Below are 24,391 nucleotides of genomic sequence, written 5' to 3'. Positions count from 1 at the left end.
ACAAAACTCGATATTGAGGCCCAATAGTTTATGTTGGCTATCATTAAAACGGCTGACCAGTTTTCCATGATTTTTACAATATGTTTTTATATGCTGTTGTTCACAGCATACAAATGGTAGCTAGGTCACCGAACTACTTTTAGAGCAAATCACGGTTTGATAAATGATAATTTATGAGCCATTTAAAATGTTTCCATATGTAAAAATCTCGAAAAAATCAGCATATGTTTTTTTCCCAATACTATACTATTTTTTTATAGAATAATGGTTTTACATGAATTCCCATGAGAAATGGGCATTTTTTGCATTTTGTCAGTTGTCAGATTTCGTAAAAAGTTAAACTACGCAAAATTAATAATTAAATCACTCAATAATTATGTGAAACTTCACTTTCAAAACAAAAGAATTGTGGTCAATATTTCTCCGCTATTCATAGGTCAAATACAAGCGAACACCTTAATAACAACATTAATAACCTGATTAATAACTGTAAATGGTGGTGTCCGCTGAAAATAACCCATATGTCGTATGATCCAAAACTATCTACCTGTGGCGGAAATGGAGCGCGTGAAAGCAAAGTCTTCAAATATAGCCCATCCAAAATTATATCATGACTCAGGACTAGACAGAAGTGTGTGAGATTCAATCCTTCTACCTTCTAAGGCTGTAGTAAAGCAGGTAGCCATACTATATACGGAAAACTATGTAATGACAATTTGCTTGGTCTTAAGGGGCCTCATACCCGATCAATATATTATCGAACATTCAAAGCGATTACAGCTACGGCAATATGGCGACTGCTGAGTCAAAACTACTGGATGAATTCAACGAAAATTCCCTGATCTGTGCTATATGTTCAGAGCGATACAGAGATGCGAGAATTCTGCCGTGTTTACACAGCTTCTGTGAGCAGTGCATCGGTAAGCTGGCTGCGAAAGCCGGTGGGAAGACCGTCCTATGCCCCACATGTAGAAGGGGTCACGACCTAACCGACGGACTGGCAAGTATCCCTAAAAATTTGTTTCTTACTGAACTCGCTGGGTTGATTGAAAATGAACGAGGTGGCGATTCTACAAAAGTAGTCAAATGTGGCAGTTGCCTGAAAGCAGCACCCCAGACTTGGTGTCTGGATTGTGCAGTTGGACTATGTGTCGATTGCACGCAGGGACATAAACAACTTTCTTGTTTAAAGAATCATCGTCTGATGTCACTTGAAACGTACAACAATACACGAGCCACTGACCCTGCTAAAGTGCAGCCCCCAGTTTACTGTAGCAATCACCATGACAACCAAGTCAAGTTTTACTGTGATACATGTGATATCCCCATATGTTTAGAGTGCACTGCTCTGGACCATAAACTGACTGAGCATAACTACCGATACCTGAATGATGCGGCATCAGAATATAAAGAGTACCTAGTAGAAATGGTGGACACACTACAAGAAAAAGAACTGCAGGCAAACGTGAGTAAAGAGGAAGTGAAAAAAACGTCAGAATCTCTGAAGAACCAATTTCAAAAAGAAGAGAAGAAATTGAATGAACACACTGAAAAAACAATTAAAGAAATCACAGCCAAGATCCGTGAAAATGGAAATCACCTGATGGTGGAGATGAAGCGTGAATACGAATCCCGGAAACAAAATTTGCAAGCACAAATTAAAGAACTTGAAATAGCTGAGAATGATATGAAACATGCACGTGACTTTGGGAAAAAACTAATGCATTATGGGAATGATGCACAAATGATGTCAGCAAAGAAGGGTATGACGTCACAGATACGACAACTGATAGAAGTTAACACCAAACAACACCCAGTAGAGGAGGAATATGTTGAGTTCCAGCGATCTGATTTCCATGAAACCAAAAGCCTTGGAGTCGTACTCTATCACATATGCAACTTTAAGATCACAAATGTGCCGAAGTATGCTAGAATTAATGAAGAAATAAATGTTTCTATGACAACCAGTGGTAACCAGTCCAGACCACTGGCCGTAAAAGAGATCCGAGCTGAGCTGAGCTCACCAAGTGAGAAAGTACAGGAAGTGAAAGTTGTAGAAAACCAAGACAGGACAATATCTCTAAAATGTCATTGTAGTGTAGAAGGAAAACATGAATTGTCAGTCTCAGTGTGGGACAAACCAGTTGAGGGATCACCGGCTCAGATTACCATAATTCCTAATAAGGGGTTAATATGTAAATATGGCATAAAAGGTTCAGGCATGGGTCAGTTTAGGGGCATATGGGGAGTTTGTGTAGATGGGAATGGTGTGACAGCTGTATGTGATCAAGGTAATCAGAGAGTTCAGTTGTTTTCTTTGTATGGGACACACCAACGTGTTCTTCAGTTCACTAATTTTACATCTAGGTTTGACCCACGCCATGTAGCAGTATCAAAGGAAAGTTACTACTTCATAACAGATAATAGTAACAAACAGGTTGTTGTATGTGATGAAAACAGTAAGGTAATTAGATGTTTTGGGAATCAGGAATTGACATCCCCTATGGGTATTGCTATCAGTCCTGTGAATGACAGAGTGTATGTTTGTGATTTCAGTGCACATTGTATTAGAATCTATACACAAGATGGGGAATATGTCAAGTCATTTGGTTCTCAAGGTAATGGGCAATGTCAATTTTACTATCCATGGGGAATAACCATTGATAACAAGGGCAATGTCATTGTGGCTGAACACAACAACCATCGTATCCAGGTGTGTAATTCTGATGGTGTGTTCTTATTCAGTTTTGGCAGTCAGGGGAATGGTAATAATGAGTTCAGTTGTCCGTTGGATGTTGCTTGTGATAACGATGGCAATATGTATGTTTGTGATTATAATAATAACAGAGTCCTGAAGTATGATTCACATGGTGTGTTCGTATCTCGTATTGATAGTGACCAGGATGCATTGCAATGTCCTGCAGGTATTAGTGTCACTGATGATAAGCCGTTTGGCCATGTGGTAGTAGTAGACCAACGGTCTCAGTGCATTAAAGTGTTTGCACAATGAAAGATAAACCACAGAGAGTGATTTCTATAATACACCATGTTTTCATATACTAGTGGTGTAAATTAATCACAGACAGTAATTCTGTATTCCAGTGATGTATATTAACCATGCATATTAATTTATATAATACTCCATGTTTTCATATACCAGTGATGTAAATTAACCACAGACAGTGATTTGTATAATACACCATGTTTTCATATTCCAGTGGTGTAAATTAACCACACATATTGATTTATATAATACACCATGTTTTCATATTCCAGTGGTGTTAATTAAACACAGACAGTGATTTATATAATACACCATGTTTTCATATTCCAGTTGTGTAAATTAACCACACATATTGATTTTCATGATTTACCGTGTTTTCATGTACCAGTGATGTAAATTAACCACAGACATTGATTTATATAATACACTATGTTTTCATATACCAGTGGTGTTAATTAAACACAGACAGTGATTTATATAATACACCATGTTTTCATATTCCAGTGGTGTAAATTAACCACACATATTGATTTCTATGATTTACCATGTTTTCATATACCAGTGATGTAAATTAACCACAGACAGTGATTTGTATAATACACCATGTTTTCATATTCCAGTGGTGTAAATTAACCACACATATTGATTTCTATAATACTCCATGTTTTCAAATACCAGTGGTGTAAATTAACCACAGACAGTGATTTGTATAATACACCATGTTTTCATATACCAGTGATGTAAATTAACCGCAGATAGTGATTTATATAATACACCATGTTTTCATATTCCAGTGGTGTAAATTAACCACAGACAGTGATTTATATAATACACCATGTTTTCATATTCCAGTGGTGTAAATTAACCACACATATTGATTTATACGGTGGCTTGTTAGGGCCATTGACGATTTTTCTAATTTTTGACATTTTCACTTGTATTTTCCTGCTTTTTCTTGAATTTCCAAAATTTTCTCCAGAATTGTTCTGCTTTTATTTTATATTTTCGACATTTTCACCAGTATTTTCACCGCGGTGAGAATATTTACACCGCGGTCAGAATATTTAAACCGCGGTGGAAATATTTAAACCGAGGTGAGAATATTCTCACCGCGGTGAAAATATTTACACCGCGGTGAAAATATTTACACCGCGGTGAGAATATTTAAACTGCGGTGAAAATATTTAAACCGCGGTAGAAATATTTAAACCGCGGTAGAAATATTTACACCGCGGTGAGAATATTTAAACCGCGGTAGAAATATTTACACCGCGGTAGAAATATTTACGCCGCGGTGAAAATATTTTCACCGCGGTTTTCCCACAGCCTCTCTTTCATTTCGTCGCCATTGTTTCGTAATTATCAAACGTGGGAGATGCGTTCCCGGGATGCGTTCAGTTGAAGAGGCAAGTTTACTGCCTTTTGGGGGGATTGCCTGCCGCAAACTATTGTCATATATTTTTAATGTGGGAGACACGACACGATTCCGTACAACATACAATATAGGGGACGTTTCCAACCAATTAACTGAGACGCTGTACCCGTGCTTCCATGCTAGTACAACTAACTCACGATTAGACAGAACAAGCATTGATTTGTAGTATTTTGGCGTATTTCGAATTTCGTCAATGTTACTGTAGCGTTAGGTATGGTGACCCGGGTATGGCGATTCGTGCTTATTGTAATGGTAATCGCAGAGCAAACTCTTGACCAATCACTGATCGCCTACTATAAACGAACAACGGCTTGGCGCAATCAAAAACAGAAAATGTGTGTTTCATGTAAGAGGTGAGATTAGTGTCAAAATTAAATATTTTCTAATTATTTCTTCATGATTATTTTATTTAATTATTATTTTATAATTACATTATTATACCATTATCATTTCATTGTGTTTACATTATTATTACGTTATTGTGAAATTAATATATCATCATTATTTCATTGTGTTTACATTATTTTATCATTATTGTGAAATTATTATACCATTACTGTTTCATTAATCTTTCGTTATTTTATCATTAATGAATAAACAACCCCCTAAGCTAGCACCAAAATTATTATCACCTTCAGGCAGCCCGTTGGATGAGTTTAATATTCATTTATTTTCCTTTGATTATTTCATGTAGCTGTCAACAAACCCATGATATGAAATTCATGCTGAAAAATAGGAAATATTTGCTAACCCGTAAAATGAAAGAAACATATAATGGAGGCCTTAAGGGTCTACCTTGTCATGTCCGCTGGCGGGAGAGAACGTGTTCATGTGAGCTCTGATAGCATCAGAGATGCCTGCAATTATTTAAGAAGCGTTAGTGATATTTTACAGTGATCAGTTGTAATTCAAGAAGCACCATATGCATCTCACAGGGATGTCTATCGTGACAGAGATAGGACGCAGTCTCAAGCTATGGGCTCTGCGCGCGCTGCTGTGGAACGCCCGTCGAAGGGTCAGTGAAAATAGCTAAATTCGAGAAAACAGTACGAACTCAACTTCGAAGTAACCCTGAACAACTAAGGGACAACATCAAAAGTTCAATGTAGGATGAAAAACTTAATTGATAAATATTTACCATGGCGTCAGACTACATTCACCATTAAATACAAATTGATAATCGAACAGTAGTATGGCATAGCAGTCGGTTGTCGGGTGGGTGTAAAAAAACTTTACACGCGGACCAAACCATTTTCTCGTCTTGGATGTGTTTTTTTTCATTATCTGTTATTTTTTGTCCATGATTGGATAGAAAAAAGCGAACTACTCCAAATACTCCAAGATTTGTTTTGACTTAATTTTTTATCCGACATCGATCTTTTGACGTCGTCCCTAAATCTATATGTTACACACGCAGGGGTAATCCTGTTACATTGTTCAGGGGAGTCTCATAAACAAGTACCGTTTTATGTGAGTTTTCGGTCTTTGATTTCACCACGACGGTTGCCAGGCGATGAAAAAGCCATATGTCCGCCCCTGAGAATAGATCTGGGCAGCACCATCAGAGACAACAGGTGCTCAGAACGTTTCTTGGACAAAAAAAATTTACCTAAAATAGGATCGACATAGTTAGTCAGTCACCGGCACATTCCCCTACCACTCATATAATAATAACTTTATGTCATTTTTTGTTATCCAAGAAACGTTCCGAGCGCTTGTGTCAGAGACGAAATGAGAATAAATTTTGGAAGACGTCGTTATGGGGGATGTTTCCCGGTCATCTTCAAGCACTAGAAGATGCGGTACGAGAAAACGTCGTGCAGTTCGTCATGGTTAGGGCGACAGCAACGTATCTCGTCCAACATAATAATACTAATAATAATAATAATAATAATAATAATAATAATAATAATAATAATAATAATAACTTTATTGCATCCTTAGAAGTACAAATGTTCTATTGGTTTACAGCAATAAATATATAAGTGATTAAAATAATATCAAAGTATGATAACATGGTCACATAATTTAATAATTTATTGACACAACACTATATATGGTTGATAGCCCTAGATTCAGCATTCGTCGCCAGGTCGAGAAGGTAGACGATTACTGATCAAAGCGGGATTGGGGGAAAGAAAATTACGCATACCTATTGGACTTGATAGTGCTGAAGTTGTAAACTTTTTGGTTGAAGTATATCCAAAATTAAAATTTGCTGGTGGATTTGAAATATGCAAAGTGTCGTGAGGTTCGAGATCACTAACTGTAATTTCTTGTCAACATGAATTCTAAAAGTGTTGCTTGTAAATCAGTGTCCCTGGGACAAGGACAATAGGGGCCCGTTAGTTAAAGCGCGGTAGTCGTCGCGCTGCGCATGTGCCACATTTGTGTTGATAAACATTGATTTTCCCACAATCCAATGCGCTCTTCAAATGGCAATCATAAGTATGAGGTTTGACCTGGGCACGACTTGCACTGATTACCGCCGGTGACTCCTTTGATGCCTTCCAATAACATGAAAATTACTTAATTAAAGCTTGGAAATGTCTCAGTTCGTACTCGTTGATCTGCGCAACAGTCAAAGTCGCCATTTTTGTTTATATGAGACCCATATATCTCGCACATGCGCAGCGCGACGACTACCGCCCTTTAACTTCACTGTAACTTTTAATCACGTTATACTCGGTCACTTTACACGTGGAGGTTTTACACAGGCAACTCTGTGAAGGTCAGTAATATTTAATAATCATTTGTTTGTGGCATGTCCCTGAAATGGAGAAAACAGACTATTGATAACAGTCTTAAAGACAATGGTTGCCCTAATAAGAAGTGAAAAGATAATTACGTTATCATTATGCTGTTGGCTTTCAAACAGGAAACATGAATATACTGCTCGGAAAGTATGCATTTTCTCCTTAAAATCACAAGTATTATCAGTGGATATGCAAAATTATTGAAACTTGTGTGTTAGTTTCAGAAAATAATTTCTGCGAAAACATGAAAATTTGAAGACTAGTTATCACGTATGCGCCAAGTTTGCCCCTGTTTTCTGAGACTATTTTCTACATAAATATTTCAGCAAATTAGCTAACTCATCGTCTCCCCATGGGAAAGTCGCCCACCTTATTTTTGACTCTGTGGATCAGTATCTTAGTTTTGTGTTTCACTCTATTTCGAAAAAATAACATAAAAATTTGGCACACTTTGACCGATAGTTTTCAATGTAATTTTTAGTTGTTTATGTGGTCTCCATGTTGTGCCGATTTTTTTACATGATTGTACTATTTTGGGAATTCTTAAGCATTAAAGCTTAAATAACATGTATAATAACTTTCAATACTATTGCAAATCCACTGACAGCACTAGCATACTTTTCTGAGCAGAGTATGATGCTTTTTGTTTGAAAGCCGACTGCTTAATGATTACGTAATCGTGTTTTCACTCCTTATAAGGGCAACCATTGTCTTTAAGTCAGTACTAGTGGCACCAAGTGTGTTTGTTTCCCTGAATTAACTTAGTAAATTATCAGTTTGAGTTAAGAGTGTTTTTCATTATGTATGTTTTTCATTAACAATGAAACAATAATGGTATAATAATTACACAATAACGTAATAATAATGTAAACGCAATGAAATAATTAAACAATAATGGTATAATAATTACACAATAACGTAATAATAATGTAAACACAATGAAAACAATCAAACAATAATGGTATAATAATTACACAATAACGTAACAATAATGTAAACACAATGAAATAATGAAATAATAATGGTATAGTAATGAAACGATAACGTAATAATAATGTAAACACAATGAAATAATAATAGTATAATAATGAAACAATAACGTAATAATAATGTAAACACAATGAAATAAAAATAATCATGAAGAAATAATTAGAAAATATTTAATTTTGGCACTAATCTCACCCCATATTCACGAAATGCTCAATACGTTATTATGGCGCAATTTTGATAAAATTTAATTTCAATCCAATGTGCCTAATAGAAAAAGGTGTTATTTTGTTGGGGTGGCTGGCTGGCCATGTCCATGTACGACTTCCAATCAGATTTGATGTAAAGCTAAATTTTAATGAATCCCCTATACTAAGAACTGTGTGTGGGAAATGTTAATTTGGAAATTTGCCTGTTTTACTATTTTTAGTATTTTCTTACAATACTTGTAACTCAAAATGTTGTAAATCATAAAATATGGTAGCGTACATAGGTAATCAACTGCATTTTTAGTTTGGCCACATCCGTGCATATTACGTATTAGGATATTAATTTAACAGTTTAATATTTTTTCCTGAGAATGTGTACAGCAGTACCCCCTTACTGCTGAGCACATTTTCTGTGTTTAGGGTGAATTTTACGGGTTTAGAAGAGATTTAAACTTGTAATAGCTTTGGGGTGAAACTTTTTTCATGTGCGTTTTTTTCGGTGGGGGACTGCAGAAAACTCAAACACTAGGGGTTTATCCCGTGATAAATATTATTCTTATAATAGTTTTTGCTTTGTTACTTTTTCAAAAAGTAATATTAACTATTAGAAAAGCCAAATATATGTTAAAATATATCACAAATTCTGTTCAAACATAACAAAAATGAAATGAGTTTTACAGAATCAGGGATGCAGACAATTTAATGTTAAAGGTATTACCTGTACTATATTTCTTGACAATTTTGAATCACAATGCAAGTAAAAAATGCGATTTTTATTTGATAACAAACATATTTCTTTGTCTACAGGTATGCAGTTTTCTGCAAAGCATTGGGATATCCCAAGGCACTGTACTCTCTTTCCGACAAAATAAGGTAATTTGTTGTCATTATTGTGGTAAAAATGATATTGACTATATCACTGCTGCAACAGCTAGCTAATGCGTTACAGCAAGTAATATTTCTGGCATTGAATGTTATGCTTTAATTGAGTAAACTTTAGAACATCATCCTAGGGAAGGTCAGTTTGATGTATTTTGGTATTGATATTGGTCCAGGTAATAGTGATCTCAAACAATGTTCAACGTACTGATGACGTCATCAACAAAGTTTGCTAGGATTTTTGCCATCATTGATGACGTTACTAATAACGTAATACTGGCGTCATCTAGTGTTATAATATCTTGTGAACTGTTTAAATGCAACCACACTTTGTACGTTCTCAACCATTTGCTTATGTACTGTGTAATATTCAGTTCCAACTTAATTATCAAGCTCATTTGCTCTTTTGCTTTTTTAGATTAATCTGATTTTTGGTTAATAAGTTGTGAACTATTGGTCCAAGTGTTAGTAAACGTGGTAGAAGCATTCTTGATATTTCCTATGAGGCATGCACTTAATTATCCCACTCATTTGCTTATTTGGGTTTCTTTAATTTATGTTTATATCTTATTAACTTGATAGTTTTTTATAGGGTATGCACAATGTATTATTGAATTTCAAATTTTGATTAACGAGCTTTTTCTATATTTAATTAATTTGATTTTTTGTTATTACTTTGTGAATTATTCAAAAGAATGCAACCGAACTTTGTATAGACACTTCCCCCCTTTGTTTATAAGATATGCACTATGTGACATTGAGTTTCAACGTAATGGGCTCATCTGCATATTCATTTAATTTTGATTTTATGTTAATTTCTTGTGAACTATTAGTCCAGATGTTACCAAACATGGTAACACATTTTGTGACATTTCTTTATATGATATGACATTTTATGTAACATGATATATACTTTTGAGTTTCAACTCAATCAAGGGGCATCATTTGCCTAGTTAATTTATATTTAATTTTTGTTAACATCATGTTCAATGTTGACTCAAATGTGCTTTAAGTTGCTAGAAAAATACCAGCTGTTAACATATGAGCGATATATATATATATATATATATATATATATATATATATATAATGTGTGTATTTAAAAGATTTGTAATATGTTCTATAACATGTGGAAGATATTTTCAAATTTAAAACTATTAACACATTTTGTCAATTAGAAGCACAGAATGTTTTTTAAAACACTATACATGTACCTGACCTGCCTTTCTTGGGTGTGTTAAAAGTTGCAAAATATTGTTGGTATTATTTTTATTACAGTTTTGTCACAAACTGTTGAACAGCAAGCATAATTTTCACTTTTTGCTAAGGTTACTTCAACTTTAGAGAACTGTGGTTCATGTGTAGTACATGTAATTCCCTGCAAAGTAATTACCTAATTAATGCAAATGTTCATCATTGCCAAATTTAGCACACGGAGACAAAGTATAATGAGTTACATATACAGATAATTTTGTTTTGACTTTCAACCAAATTAACTAGCTCATTCGCATATTTAAAATTACTAGTACAAATGTGAATGAACTCGACAGAGAAATACTAGGTGTTAAATTTAATATGTTAATATATATCTAACATTTATATGTTGTATTCTTCACAACTTGATTTATTAATATTTGCCATAAAATATACTTCAATTTCAATTGCAGATTGACTCAGAAGCTGCCGTCTTACTGTCATCAGGTGAATTAGAAGTGTTAGGACTTCAAGCGAAGGGTGATCAGGCCAAGCTTCTACAGTTTTGTAGAGATGACAGGTAAATGCAATGATGTGTTTAAAACCATTAGATATTGCTACATCCAGATGCTCACCCTTGACGTGCACCTGGTCTGACTCCCGTGTAGGGGTTCGCAATGTTGTCCGCATATTTTTTTCCAGACTACTGATTTACTAAACAATGGCTAATTCGTATATATTATAATTACATGTGCAACAGAAGATCTTGCAATTTTACTACTGCCCTGTATGTAATTAATGGCGGAGTCATATATGATTTAGTTGATTTAGGAGATGCGTTTGGCAAGCTTTTTTTATTATTGTAAAATACTGTAGAATACTTTATTTTCGCTTGGAATTTATTTTCGCTATTTTCGCTGAAATGATGATTCCGTGAAAATAAAATCCAGCGAATATACTTTTTTTCCTATATTTCACATTAAACTCATCAAAAACCTATGAAAATAAATTCCATACAAAATGCACAAAAAGCATTTTCAGCGAAAATAAAGTATTCCACAGTAGCATAATGGCTCATGAACAGGCTATTTTCCTATATTTAGCTCCTGCGTGTTAAGTAAAAAGGGGGTATGATGAGTACATGTACTGAATAGATTTTAGTGCAATTTCATGCATATTAATTAGCTGATCGGTAACACAACGTCTCTTTGTCCAATTATAATGAAATTTGACACACACCTAATACATAAGCACTACCTGTTTCTGGTGCAATGTCATGCGTATTAAAATAGGTGTTTGAACGATGTCAATGTTTTTAATTTGTTGCTCTAATATCATGAGACCTGTTATCTAAATTATGAAATGTGCCATGTATCTACTATATGATGAATACATGTAATCAGTGGAACTTGGTGTAATTCTTTGCATGCCAATGCACTATTTACATAAAGCCCACTCAGCTGATCCCACCAAGGAAATGGTGGTTCAAGGGCCAGCTGTCATTTTGTCAATCATTGTCACATTTAGGAAACAGAGACAAAACACCATAAGTTATATATACACATAAATTTGTTTTCAGTTGCAACCGAATTAGCAAGCTCATTTGCATATTTATTTATTTTTTATTTTTAGCTTCACTGTCTACTTTGTCGAGCGGAGCTTATCATGTGAGTGAATGTCCGTCGGCGTCCGGCGTCCGTCGTCCGTGTCAACTTTTCACTTTTTCGACTTCTTCTTGGAGACTACAAGTCTGAATGCTTTGATACGTGGTGTGTATGTACCTTAAACCTCGCTTAGATTTGTTCATTTCATGATGATATCTTCAATTATTTAATTTTGATGAATATTTGTGTCATTTTTGGTAAAAAGTGATATTTTCGACTTCTTATTGACAACAGTCCGATTGCTTTGATACTATACATATTGCTCGTTTTCTAATGATATCGTCAGTTCTTTAATTGAAATGTGCATTGCTAACAGCGGAGCTATCTCAGTCGATAGGCTGATTGTTGGTTAATAAACTTGTGAACACATTGGTCTAAATGCAACTAAACATGGTGTAGACATTAGCAACAACCATGTGTCAACTTTATTGACTAGCAAATGTGACAAAACATGATATTCACATGCTATTAAAAAATTCATGAGCTCATTTGTATACTTGTTTGATTTAGAATTGTTGTTAATATATGACTGAACTTGGCAGAGAAATACCAGGTGTTCATTTGTGGGAACTGTACATGGATTGTGCATATTTAATTGATTTTCTGAGGACTTGGTTCACTTTGAAATTCTGAGCTGTGAGTTTCACAATGCTTAGTTTCGTTTTAATTCAAAGTAATGTCTCAAATAATGTTCTTTTTTAGTGCTTCCAGTCATTTGGTGCCAGATTCTGATGTTCCACCCCATGTTACAAACCGCCGTCAAAGACTGCTTCAAATGTTGCGAAATAGTCAAAGCGAAAGTTCACCATCCCTCCAAAGAAATAAACAACATCGAAGAGCTGGAAGACCCAAGAAACTATCAAGAATGATTACTGTGGGGATGAGGATTCTCACCTCAAAGAAAATTGACAAGGATGGATGTAGGACTGCACAGGCAGTTAAGGCTCCACTTGGTGACAAGAATTTTATTGCATTAGAATTTTCACTGGATTCATCATATGAACAGCTGAAGTCAAAGATAGAAAATGCACTATTTGTCAATGGTAGTAATGCTATTGTCGGCAATCTCACAGATTTCCAATGCGAAGTTGTTAATGGACGTAATGAAAACGTGAGATCTGCTATGTCAGCTATGACATTTACTTTGGGTACTTACATCGACGAGAAGAAGATCCCTGGGGCCATACGCCTATACTTACTTTGCGTACCTGAGGATATGGTCTTGTATTCAGTTGATGTTGATCGTGAAGGTAATTGGTTAAATTGTAGCAATACGACAATACGACTGAATACGATTTATATATGGCAGGATGTGCTCACGCTTTTCAAATACCTGACATAACTTCATGGCTGTATTCCTTTGAGTCATTCTTTCACTGACTTGTCTGTGTTTGTGATGTATTGTTTGTGTCTCTTGTACAGCGTTTTTTGTCCATGGACTTGTACTTTGCCCTATGTGACACACGATTTCGATATTGGATTGGTATGATTGTTATTTCTGTTATACAAGAATTAGTATAGTCTAACATCAATAAATAAAATGTAATATTCTTTTGAAGCAAAAAATTAATTTATTGATTTTATTACATCCCTGCCAATTTCCACACAAATTGGTCCTTTCAATGCTTCACTGATGAATGTTTTGATTGACTCAGTAAATAATTATATGCTTCTTATACATTTATGACTTTTGTAATTCATGTTAAAATGGGGGATGGGTGCCATTTTTTTAACATAAAACATGCTTGCTGATTAATTACAACCAGGCTAAAAATAAATGGCCGATATGTTTATTCTGCTTAAAAAAACTATGCTCATACTGACTTCATTAAGACTGTATATATGACATAGTCAAAGTTTCAATACACATATCCACTCGTTGGTGATGTATGGTTGACTTCTAACTAACTCCTTGGATGAGCGGTTTTTGTGATGTAGCATCTGTTAGAACTGAAATTGTTCTACATGTGGGGAATTATATGCTCAATGTGGTATGTCTAACATATAACATCATCTGTGGTGATTGTTTGTTTGTTGATTGCCAAGTGTTTTAATTGTTTTTTTAGATTCAGACTGCAACTGCAACTGTCAAAGTAAATATGAGGCTGCAACACCAAGTCGAGAGGTCCTCTTTCGACAGGTGGCACATTATCACCACCAAACAGGGCCAATAACATCAACACCAGAAATGGCTCCTACTACTGAACCACAACCTTCCATTAGCTCAGGGCATTCTGACCAACAAGCTTCTACGAGTGGCTCAGGATTATTTGACCCGCAACGGTCAGTTAGTTAAATTAATATTGTCTCTGCACGTAAGGTTTCACTTCTCGTAGATTCGTTTTTAGAAATCTGTCATACCAACATGAGCCCATTTTGTAGTCCATCTATATGTAGTTCTGTGCATGAAATCCCTAAAAGTATAGGGCCAGTTGGCATGATACTTGGTACACATATTACACTATGGGAGAAGTACAAGATCTGATTGGATATCTTAAGAATGTCTAATTTGCACCCCAGATAATATCTTGGTGCATACTTCATGCATATTAATTAGCCAATTTGCATACTATGTGTTTTGTTATGAAATAATTCATCTTGAGAACCCCTTGTTGGATTTGAATGATATGTCTATTTTGACAGAGAATATGCTGAACTCATGCTATATTCCGATTCTGAAGAGGAACTTGAGGCAGCTATACAAGCAAGTATTTCAGAAGATTTTGCTGAACCTACAGCATGTTGCAATACTGTTATGTAAAACTTCACTAATAATGCACAAAGTCATTGGGAATTTAATCTGTCCGCAATAAGAATTGTAGTTTCCTTTCATAAAATCAACTGTCTTCATTAAATATCAAACTTTCTGAACGATGGTCTTGATGTAAGATTTCATTTTTATCTTTGATTTCTCTTTAGGGATATTGGAGTTATTCCAAACATACTGTCAAAGGTGGATATCAGTAAAGAAGCAGTACCTATTAATGTTATAAGAGGGAATGTTATTAAAGGAGCAAGAAGGGCAATATTGAGATCAAGTTTCGAGCCAGATCGACCTCTATCAGTGAAATTTATGCATGATCAGGGTAAATCTGAAGGTGCCGTAGACGAAGGAGGCCCCACAAGAGAGTTCTTTACTTTAGCTTTTAGGGAGCTACACGACAGTGCCATGTTTATGGGGCCAACAGGAAACAAAATGATGGTTCCAAACCATTCAGGTATAGCAGATATATATTAATCAGTTTGAAACATGAAATGATGATACTTCAGTCAGTGTACAAGTCTGTGGGTGGCTATAGCTGGGTTAATCAGACTAATTTTTCAGAGCATTTTTTATATCATAAAGAATGTATAGAGGGCCCTACTGGTTACATTCCACACATGCCAGTTTCATGAATATATCAAAGTAACCACCATATCATGTTTAGCAATATAAAGTAGTAATATTGTGCAGATTGGAAACTGGATCTCACACAGGATGACGAAATTAATTACTATATAGTTCATTAATGCATTTTATTTTACTAGTTCTGTTTAAGAGGTTGATATACATGAAGAAAAGGGAAAATGTTTTAAAACATTTCAATATAAGAGCAAAAGTGACATTTTCCAATGATATTATACATTTTCTGAAAGCCTTAAATGTATCAAACTCAAATTTTGTTCCCGGAAATTTCAAAACAAAAATCATGTAATTTTTGGCGAATTTTGGGCAAAAGTTAGGAGAGTTATTCTCAGAAAATAAATACATCTGGTTGTTGATTTGAACTTTGATCGAAATATTGAGCTATTAGCAAGACAATTTATTCCAGGAATTTATTTGATATTGCCCATTCTCGTAATTTCAGAAATTGACATTTCAAATCCTGGGATTGCACTTGATTTTTATCAGCAAGGGAGTGGCAGTCTTTTGTTTTCTATTGTAATTATAATCTTTTAGGCATATTTACTTCAAGATAAATCCAAATTAAAAACATGCCCCTTTAAGTAATTTTGTTTTTTTACTTAAATGCTCATATTTGTATTACGAAGACCTCAATGATCACACAACACGGTAAATACTTAATCCAGAATGAGTTTTGAGGAAATAAATGTAAACAAATATCTGTGAAAATTCCAAGGTAATTGGAGAAGTGGTTCAGAAATGAAATAGTGATATTTACTAATTTCCATAATTTAAGTTTATGTTCCCCCTGGACTTTTACCTACCAAGTGAACCGAATTACATTGGCATGTCTATTTTATATGGACCCATCTGTTTAGACTGACTCTGTGAGCCTTACCATTATGGTGGTTTGGGACATTTTTACATTTCCGCGTTATATATACTTTCCGCATTTTTATATCTCTCATATATAAATTGCAGTATATGTTCGTAGTGGAAAATACGTTTTAGCTTTCCTAAGACAGATACTAACAACCAGTTCTCTGAAATATAAATAGCACGTTACACATTTTAGGCACTTAGACATTAAACATATATTTAAACCGTTTTCACCCCTTCCTTCTCCCCTCCCCTAGATTAGTGCATAACGTGTTTGTAATATTTGTTTGTTTACTGTGCCCAGTTGTATGTAAAATATTATTCATTCACTGAGTTTGTGACTCTGCTGGTTGACTATAGCTTCCCGAGACCACTACATAGTTGGAGTACGTCATTGAACCAGTCCTTTTTAGGAATGGCGAGGTGGCGTGCCGTTCTTCTCATCCAGTTCACATGGAGTGACATGTGATATACCAGGTTATATGTGATATTTTTGCTTTTTTTCAGCTATGGAAATGGATATGTATTTCATCTGTGGCACAATTATAGCTCTTGCAATAGCCAATGGTTGTGTTGGGCCCAGATTTGTCTCCAAATTAGTGTTCACATGGATCACAAAAGGCTACCAGTATGTCAAATCCACAGTAAAGCTGGAAGATGTGTTACCAGGAACTGAGCTCTATGATCAGCTTCATAGTGTAAATTTAAAACATTTTGATAAATTGCGTTATATAATGCTGCTCGTCAAATTTGAAAGTCTTGTGCATGAGTTGCAGTAATTTGGCGTTAAGCTTTTCAATTTTGTTGACAGTATAACGATACAATTATATGCAAAATCTATTTTTTTTTTCAGTTGCAAGATTCCACTAATCTCACCGAAGCTCACCTTGCTCTAGATAAGATGAGCATATTTCTCGAGTTAGCTGGCTGCACATTTCCACTCACTAATATAGAAGGGAAAGACCGGATTATTAATGCATGTGTGCAGTTTCATTTAATTGACAGGACTCGGTCAAATATGGAACGGTAGGTCTTTTCATTCATCAGTCTCTAACTTTAAAAATCTAATTTGCAACATTATGACTTAACCAAACACGCATTTCTCATTTGCATTGTGGCTATATATAGGAGTAATATTCCAATAACCTAAAGACATGTATGGCTATTAGGTTGAAGATATTTTACAGATAGAAAAATAAAACATCATATGGTTTAAACGAAGTAAGAACAGTGGGTATAAAATATCATGGTATTTCATATCTTTAGATTTTCTCCGCTGTTCTTACAATGACTTATTGCTTATTTCAGTTTTCTTGATGGATTATCCTCACTGGGCATGTTGCATTCGGTTAGAGAGAACCCAGATGTCTTTGAAAGTGTTTTCTGTCAGGTAGGAGAAGAGTTGACGATGAATACGCTAGTAGATTTATTTGTTCCACATCTAAGTCCAGAGGGTCATAATTACAAACCTAAAGAATTAACAACTCTTTCACACTGGAATGAATATTTAGTGGACATTAGAGGTAAGTTACGTACATGTTTATGAATTGTTTTACTGCCACTTAATCTTATACTACCATATTTATTTCATCTCAAATATGCATTTAAATGTATTTCTTCATGGTTCAAGTTTATGTGTGTGATATTATAATTTATTACTATTTAGTAATGAGGCATATAATATTTTGTTTGGAAATACATCAACCTGGAATTAACAAAAATCTACAATAAAAACATTCATTTACTTGTTGTTCTTTCTATGTGTTTGGCGTTTTTCGCGCCAAGTTTATGTGTGTGGTATAATTACTATTATACTTAGTATAACTCACTATACTTAGTACGTCATGTCATTGGTATAATATGGGTTTAGGGTTATTTAACCTGCTGACTGCCATTAATATATCTGAAGAGTACAGAGTTTCTTTATATGTTTATCCGAAATCATGAGACTGTTGCTAATAAACCCTCGCTTACATTTTTGCAGATGGAGAAGCAAGTCTGCAGTTTTCGGACATTTTGATGTTTTCTACAGGAGCTGATTTTGTACCACCATGTGGATTTGAACCAGGTCCGAAGCTGGAGTTTATGGTTCCTGCAGAACAGTCAATATACCCAACAGCTAATACATGCAGTAATATACTGAGATTACCAATCATTTATGAAGAATACGAAGAATTTAAACAAAACTTTGAATTCGCAGTGTTAAATGCTGTGGGATTTGGAAAAGCATGAACCAGATCATGTCAAAATTATGCCAGTTATGTTTTAGCAAGCCTTTTAAAATAAGCAGCTTAACTTTCATACCTGTTTCTATAGCATGGAGAGTGAATTCTTTGTTACACTTAATTGCTAGGCCATGTGGTTTTGAGGTGTGCTGCATATTATTCATTAACATATTGTGTTGTATTGTGTTATAATAAATTGTTGAACACCAGTCTCTTACTTTTTACTCTGACAATTCCTCCCCTGTGCACGACAGATGATCTACCCCCCCCCATGAAAAGGTAACATAGGTGTCTTATATTAAATATTTATTTATTTATTTATTTATTTATTTATTTATTTATTTATTTATTTATTTATTTATTTATTTATTTATTTACTTACTTAACAACAGGCACAATTTCAGAGACCGATCTGAAGTTCTAGTAACTAATGGAGAACAGAAATCAAAAGTAGAACAATGAAAAGTAAAATGTAGAACCAAACTACAAAACAAAAAGACTAGTTACAAATGCTAACCAATAGTATTAAAACTGCTAAAAAGATGTATACATTAAAGACTAGAATATTTTTATATCAATTACATGTACATGATAAAAATGAGAATTTTCTTAGGGTCAAGCGGTAATTTGTCAATATCTAAGTGCACTGGAAGGAAAGTAAAAAGGTATTTGAGAATTGGATCAAAGTAACTTTGATGTTGATAAGACGAAATGTCTGCTCTCAAAAAATTAAAAGGGAAAATATACCATGACAGGGTGACAAATTCCTAATAATATCATTAAAAACGGCAAATTCTTATAAGTGGTCCTCCCTTCGAATGTATTGGTTCGCCGATTCCAAATACTGTAACTTTGTTTGTCAGAAAATTATCTTCAAGTCTCGACGATCCATTGTGTCTACTATCAAGTTAGAATAATATTTCGGTGGCAGAAGGGGGAATGTACCATCAGAAGAGGTAATTTAAGAAACCAGTTCGTTTAAGTCAATTTTGGGATGTAGAATCCGAATCCGGTGTGAAAATTCATGGGGCAAGATCTAGAGGTTCTCCACGGATGTTTCAACTTCATCAATATTCAGGGTATTTTACTGTGAACTTCAGCGTTTGGGCACGTACTATTATACGACTTTAGTTTTGAATTTGAAGTCAGCATTTTCATTTTTTTTTAAATATATTTATTAACACACTAGGGAATGACAACCTGTACACCTGCTTAGGGGAAGATAGCTATCTATTAGTACACAAGTTATTACTAAGTATGCCCCTCAGAAATCAAACGACGTCACCTTGCAGTACAATAGTACGTGACAAAATGGCTGCGATTGCTCCTAACAGGCGAGACATTATTTTGGCTAGTTGTTATCAAACTAAACACTGAAAATTCAGGTCTCAATCATAGAGTTATTTTTCTGTCCGTGTAAGGAAAATGCGCGTCCACGCTGTTGCGAAACAGCATGCACAAAGGGTATACGGTTAGCTGCAGTTCTGTAGCTCTGAGCTCCAGGGTTTCGCAATTACCAGCAGACGACCGAATCAAACTACCGATGCAACAAAAAACGCCATAAACGGACACCAGCGAAATCTAGAGCTACAGGACTGCAGCTAGTATACGGTGTGTTATGCCATTTGTAATATTGATTATTCGTTATTCATATGTGGTGACCGCGATTGGTCACGCAACGCTCTGGGTGTCCAAATACGTTCATAAACTAAATGATTACACCTTTACGTTGGTAATATAGCGCAATAGACAAGGGGAGTTCTAATTTTAATACGGAGAAGGCACAAACGTGTGAAGGCTGCTTATTCATATTTACAATGTTGAAAGACAAAACGCACAAGGGGTTAAGGGTCTGTTATGTGACATGTAATATTGATTATTTAATGATTCACATGTGGTGAACGCGATTGGTCACTGACAGTTTTGCTCCATGCACATATCATTATGGATTCTGTGTTTTTTTTTATAAATTAATAATATAAACAAATGTCATATATCGGTGTTATATTATTAACATGCAGGACGTTGAACGGGGTAAAGGTAGCTTAATAATATTTACAATGTTGAAAGTCAAAACGCTCAAAGGGGTAAAGGCTGTGTTATACAATATGTAATATTGATTATTTGAAGTACACATATGGTGAACGCGATTATAACAGTTATCGCACCGTTCTCGACTATCTATCACATACTCATGCTTTACGTAATTGTTTGGCGCTTAACTAGAGGTCATTGCGTCATTTCCATTAGCCATTATGCAACTGATCATGTTGCATTGATAGGGAGAAGACTAAAGCCAAGAAATCATTAATACAGAATACCAAGTAAAGTGTGGTACATGTGAAACTTTATTGATGAGATTTAGACGAAATATTTTGTTATACTACAATTGTTAAACAAACTTAAAAAGTGCTTACTGACGTTCAGCCTGTCACCTGTTTGCATCAAAAGTATTTAAATAATGCACAAAGTACAAAACATTTTCATTAACTCTGATTTGTAACTTTAAATGTCTTGGAAACAACAAATATGTCTAATAAGTCAAAAAGAAAAGTATATATTTTTCTCTTCGTATGATGCCCACTGTCATCCAAATGTTAAAGGAGCAAGTAGGAATAAGTTACGTCATCATAGTTATTTTAGTGCTGCTTGAATATTACTAATTGTAACAAGTAGATAAACAAATAAGTCATCAGCTTCCTCCATATTTGTAGGCATTTGAAGATTTGCATCTTCCATAAGCGTTTAAAACAGTTCAAAAGCATGAGGTCTGCAATCAGGAACCTCTCGTGTCAAATCATCCACCAGATGAAACATAGCGCCAGATGTGACATGTCGAAGGTAGTCACATGTACCATATATTTCTGGGAAATGAAATATAACATCTGGCTTCCCATGTGGGCACCTGGCATTTCTTGTTTTCCTTATGTAGTGGGTATTCCATAGTTGCATAACCATTTGCATCTCCGACCTGATACATCCCATAAAACAAAATCGAGCACACTGGATATCTAGGTCATTTGAATTGTCCATTATTCCACTATCTACTAATTCCTTGAAGTGACTTATCCAAAACTCGACTCCTTGCTGTTTAAACTTGCTCCAAAAACTTTCAATCCGTTGATTATTGGTTGATTTGCCATATAAAAAGGTTGTTTGTGAGCACGCGCGATCATCGTGATGTGCATTCCGTAGAATTTACTGCATTATTTCAATGTTGACATTTTCGGTACCCCTGTCTGCTTTAATAACATAGGGAATGCCATTCAGCGATACAACAGCTTCTGCAAAGTTCGTACATACCGCATATGGATCATTGTTAGACGCAGACACATCAAGCCATAACAGTTTCCGGGAAAACCCGTCTATACACCCATGTATGCAGAAACCAAAAGGTTTTAGTTTATCCAATCCATCGATGTGCCATAGATAATTTGGACCTTTTACAATATATTCCCGACGAACCATTCTTCTATTTCGTCGAAACAAAACAGCCAATGGGTCAATAGCGAGAAGTACTCGTCGGACAGTTTCTCTGTCGGTGACAATCCCGTGGACTTGAACTAAGCGGCTATGCATCGCTCTGTATCCTAGAGTAGAACCAGTTCTGCTCAGTTCCAACTCAACAAACGCAGAAACAATCTCTATATCGTCTTTTTGCTTTCTTCGAAAAAGATGCTTTTCGCTAAGAATCCTCTTTAATTGTCTAATGCTGAGACGGACATCATGGACAACATAGAGAAAAGTAATTATTTCTGAATACTTGAAACCACAATTGAAATAGTAATCGATGAGCTCATCTCTATTTGAAGTGTCTTGCATACTGGGTGAAATTACACCACTTTCAATAGAAGTCATCTTTCTGAAAAGAAAATAAGATGTCAGGTATAGTCTGGAATACATAGTATTAAATAATGCATCTCATTCATTGAGACTACAAAAGTCAAGTGAACAGTAATGTTAAATAATGCATCTCATTCATTGAGACTACAAAAGTCAAGTGCACAGTAATGTTAAATAATGCATCTCATTCATTGAGACTGCAAAAAGTCATGTGAACAGTAATGTTAAATAATGCATCTCATTCATTGATTGAGATTATAAAAGTCAAGTGAACAATAATGTTAAATAATGCATCTCATTCATTGAGACTACAAAGTCAAGTGAACAGTAATGTTAAATAATGCATCTCATTCATTGAGACTACAAAAGTCATGTGAACAGTAATGTTAAATAATGCATCTCATTCATTGAGACTACAAAAGTCATGTGAACAGTAATGTTAAATAATGCATCTCATTCATTGATTGAGATTACAAAAGTCAAGTGAACAATAATGTTGAATAATGCATCTCATTCATTGAGACTACAAAGTCAAGTGAACAACAATGTTAAATAATGCATCTCATTCATTGAGACTACAAAGTCAAGTGCACAGTAATGTTAAATAATGCATCTCATTCATTGAGACTACAACAGTCAAGTGCACAGTAATGTTAAATAATGCATCTCATTCATTGAGACTGCAAAAAGTCAAGTGAACAGTAATGTTAAATAATGCATCTCATTCATTGAGACTACAAAAGTCATGTGAACAGTAATGTTAAATAATGCATCTCATTCATTGAGACTACAACAGTCAAGTGCACAGTAATGTTAAATAATGCATCTCATTCATTGAGACTGCAAAAAGTCAAGTGAACAGTAATGTTAAATAATGCATCTCATTCATTGATTGAGATTACAAAAGTCAAGTGAACAATGTTAAATAATACATCTCACTCATTGAGACTGCAAAAAAGTCAAGCGAACAGTAATGTTAAATAATGCATCTCATTCATTGAGACTACAAAAGTCAAGTGAACAGTAATGTTAAATTATGCATCTCATTCATTGATTGAGATTACAAAAGTCAAGTGAACAATAATGTTAAATAATGCATCTCATTCATTGAGACTGCAAAAGTCAAGCGCACAGTAATGTTAAATAATGCATCTCATTCATTGAGACTACAAAGTCAAGTGAACAGTAATGTTAAATAATGCATCTCAATCATTGAGACTGCAAAATGTCAAGTGAACAGTAATGTTAAATAATGCATCTCATTCATTGAGACTACAAAAGTCAAGTGCACAGTAATGTTAAATAATGCATCTCATTCATTGAGACTACAAAGTCAAGTGAACAGTAATGTTAAATAATGCATCTCATTCATTGAGACTACAAAAGTCATGTGAACAGTAATGTTAAATAATGCATCTCATTCATTGAGACTACAAAGTCAAGTGAACAGTAATGTTAAATAATGCATCTCATTCATTGAGACTACAAAAGTCAAGTGCACAGTAATGTTAAATAATGCATCTCATTCATTGAGACTACAAAAGTCATGTGAACAGTAATGTTAAATAATGCATCTCATTCATTGAGACTACAAAGTCAAGTGAACAGTAATGTTAAATAATGCATCTCATTCATTGAGACTACAAAAGTCAAGTGCACAGTAATGTTAAATAATGCATCTCATTCATTGAGACTGCAAAAAGTTAGGTGAACATTAATGTTAAATAATGCATCTCATTCATTGAGATTACAAAAGTCAAGTGAACAATAATGTTAAATAATGCATCTCATTCATTGAGACTGCAAAAGTCATGTGAACAGTAATGTTAAATAATGCATCTCATTCATTGATTGAGATTACAAAAGTCAAGTGAACAATAATGTTGAATAATGCATCTCATTTATTGAGACTACAACAGTCAAGTGCACAG

At 34.7% G+C, this 24,391-nt stretch overlaps 1 protein-coding gene across 1 annotated transcript; it reads left to right on the top strand.

Moving 5' to 3' along the window:
• Positions 1 to 762: 762 nt before the first annotated feature.
• Positions 763 to 3,485, top strand: LOC100370725 (tripartite motif-containing protein 2-like). Its single transcript, XM_002738472.3, has one exon. It carries the CDS (start codon positions 791 to 793, stop codon positions 3,008 to 3,010), a length of 2,220 nt encoding a protein of 739 aa, XP_002738518.1. The 5' UTR covers positions 763 to 790; the 3' UTR covers positions 3,011 to 3,485.
• The last annotated feature ends 20,906 nt before the right edge of the window (positions 3,486 to 24,391 follow it).

This window comes from Saccoglossus kowalevskii, chromosome 8, assembly GCF_978046115.1.
Source record: "Saccoglossus kowalevskii chromosome 8, keSacKowa6.1, whole genome shotgun sequence".
NCBI classification, from domain to species: Eukaryota; Metazoa; Hemichordata; class Enteropneusta; family Harrimaniidae; genus Saccoglossus; species Saccoglossus kowalevskii.
The sequence above is the reverse complement of the archived record's forward strand: the minus strand, read 5'-3'. Positions and strand labels throughout refer to the sequence as shown.